This window comes from Nannospalax galili, unplaced genomic scaffold (genome assembly GCF_000622305.1).
Source record: "Nannospalax galili isolate Female #2095 unplaced genomic scaffold, S.galili_v1.0 scaffold4040, whole genome shotgun sequence".
In the NCBI taxonomy this organism is placed as follows: domain Eukaryota; kingdom Metazoa; phylum Chordata; class Mammalia; order Rodentia; family Spalacidae; genus Nannospalax; species Nannospalax galili.
The window spans coordinates 65,747-68,828 of record NW_008345393.1 but is presented as its reverse complement, the minus strand read 5'-3'; the positions used below and the strand labels follow the sequence as shown (position 1 = coordinate 68,828).

Here is a 3,082-nt window from a genome sequence, read left to right as displayed (position 1 = left end):
CTGTAAACACAGCCAAATACACATGGCTGGAGAGGCCATATATCCCAGAGAACACCCTACCTCTATATATCCCTACACAATTGTAATTTATTAGAGTATGCTAAATCTGGATCTTTACATTTGCAGACAGGAATACCATACACCACTATACTAGATACTTTAGTTCTTGTGATGAAACACTGTGACCAAGGGAACTTATAGAGGAAGAATTAATTTGAGCTTATGGTTCCAGAGGAATCAGAGTCCATCGTGGTGCAGAGGGATGGTGGCAGGGCGTGGCCAGAACAGACAGAGGAATGCTCACACTTCAAGCAGGCATAGAAAGAAGACAGTGACTAGAAATCCTGCAAGGCTTAAGAACTCCCAAAGCCTACCCCTACTGGCATGCTTCCTCCAGCACGGCCACACCATCTAATGCCTTTCAAAACTGCACCACCAACTGGAGACAAAATGCCCAAATACGTAGCACCTATGGAGGACATTCTCATTCAAACCTCAACAACTACTCGTCAAAGCAGTTCCTTTTTGCAACAGATTGAGACTGTTATAGAGTTCACACAGACAGTGTCTGAGAGTTATTCAGTTCTGAGAGAAACATAAACTCTGGAATCGCTTCATCTAAGGCTCATGGAACACAGCAAAACACGGGGTGGAGACAATACTAATGCCCTCTCAACTCTCACCAGTGTAGTTTTCTCCAGAAACGGAGTACAATGAAAACAGAAGGCCACAACTGGCAAAAGTGTGGAGAATAAGAGACTACAGAGAGAGCCTGTCCCCGGATAGGACTTCAGTCTTAAACCTCACCCAACATGAGAGTGGCCATTTTCACAATAAACTATATTCACCTACACAATTTTAAGGGAGTATCTCTGGAAGCATCTCTAGGGTAATTAAAAAGACAAGGACATAACACTCACTTGACTGAAATAACTCCTTTTCTCCATAATAATCCCAGAGCCAATTTCATGTCTCTGTTCCTCAAGCTATAGATGAAGGGGTTCAGCATGGGTGTCACCTCTGTATACATTATTGAAGCAATTACATCTTTAACTTGGGAATTATTTGAGGAAGGAAAGAAATAAATAATTGCAAGAGTCCCATAGTACAAAAACACCAAGAAGAGGTGGGAACCACAGGTGGACAGCACTTTGCAGATCTTCTTAGTGGAGGGGACCTTCAGGACAGTAAAACCAATGCAGATGTAAGAGCCAAAAATAGCACCCAGTGCGAGGAAAGTCAACATTCCTCCCTCAGTGAAGATGAATACTTTATTGAGGGTGGTATCTGAGCAGGTCAACTTCAGGAGTTCACTGAGGTCACAGAAAAAGTGGGGGATAGTGTCAGCACAGAAGGACAGGCGGGACAGGAGCAGGGTATGCAGAAGGGCATGTATACAAGGAAAAAACCAGCACCCAGCCACCAATAAGTCACACAGCTCCTCCCTCATGATAACCATGTAGTGCAGTGGGTGGCAGATGGCCACATACCTGTCATATGCGCAAGAAGGAAATTGTCAACAGCTACAAAAAGCAAGAAAAAATACATTTGAGAGATGCACCCCTCATAAGGGATGGACGGGTGCTGAGTCTGCATGTTGCTGAGCATCTTTGGGATGGTGACAGATGATAAGGAGATGTCGGAGAAGGCCAGGTGGCACAGGAAGAAGTACATGGGGGTGTGGAGGCGAGAGTCCAGCCTGATGAGCAGGATGATGAGCAGGTTCCCCAGCACCGTGGTCAGGTACATGGCCAGGAACAGGGTGAAGAAGATGCCCTGCTGCTCTGGCTGGATGGGGAGCCCCAGGAGGATGAACTCAGACACACTGCTCTGGTTCCCCCTCCTCATGGTCCTCTTCCTGCTGGGAATGGAGGGAGAAGGAAATGTCAGAGTCCTAAGAGCCTCACCTGGTAGATATAACACGCATGCTTTTTTTCCCGGAAAATATATCAAAATTCAGACAAACTACACACTTTCAGTCTGAATCTCAAGTTAGTCTCATAGTAAACACAGAGAGAACACTTCCAACGCTGATAAGATTTCCTTCAAGAAAGAATGCAAATCTCTTCACTTATTCACACATGTACTAAGCATTGTTTTTAGCACTGGAAACATAAGAGATAATGAAATTCCCCCTTGGAGCCCACAGTCTATGCGCATTTCATAGATGAGCAATTGTTAACAGCCTTGCTGCGAGGAGGGCTGAGATGGCCCCGACTCAGAAGTTTACTTGTTTCTTTTGGCCACTTTCCCTGTGTGCACATAAGTTCTTCTATAAAGCATTAATGATGTTATGTAGTTATAAAAATATTGAGTAAATCTATGTTAATGTATATTATAGCAGATCCCTACACATTGTATATTTAGCTGTGTTCATTATTATATCAGGAAAAGCTCAACAGAAAATTTGTGTCATACTACAGGAACTCAAAAAAAACATAAGAGTAAGGTGGGCATTAGACCAGACCTAGTACTGACATTAAAAAAAAAAATCATTGACCTCCTGGTATTTCACAGTCCCTGAAGATGTAAGGACTCAGAACCTGGACCATGGTAATGGGGATTAAATGCCCAACAGCAGAATTGACAAAGAAGCTTGATCTTTTCACTCCACTTAACTCTATCCCTCTCTCTAACAATCATCCTTCCATCTTCCTATGCCCTCCTCTCTCTCATCCTCTCTCCCTATTTCCTTCCTTCTTCCCTGATTCCTCTCCTCTATCCACACTTCTTCTCTCCCACTCTCCCAATATAAGGATTTATTCACAGTAACAGACCTCAGAAATTTCCATACCAGAATCTTAAGATCTTTATGACGCTTCGGGATTTTTATTCTATTCAATTTATAATAGACTCATGATTATCTAATTATAAGCAATCTGAAAATTTATTATAACAACATTAATCATAATAAGCGTTGAATGAGTTCTTACTAGGACAAAGGCATTGATAATGTTATATTGCTAAATTTAGGCATCAGGAAACGAAATCTCAAGGTTGTTAAGTAACTCATCCTAATCATTAAAGTAATACCTGACTCTGTCACAGTTCCAGGCCTTGTCAATATGATCAGATGCCCTGC

The 3,082-nt window shown here is 42.5% G+C and overlaps 1 protein-coding gene across 1 annotated transcript; it reads right to left on the bottom strand.

Moving 5' to 3' along the window:
* Positions 1–916: 916 nt before the first annotated feature.
* On the bottom strand, positions 917–1,848 carry LOC103740919 (olfactory receptor 1J4-like). Its single transcript, XM_008841596.1, is given in 2 exon segments — positions 917–1,503; positions 1,506–1,848. Coding segments are annotated over 2 exon segments (930 nt in total).
* Between the last annotated feature and the right edge of the window lie 1,234 nt (positions 1,849–3,082).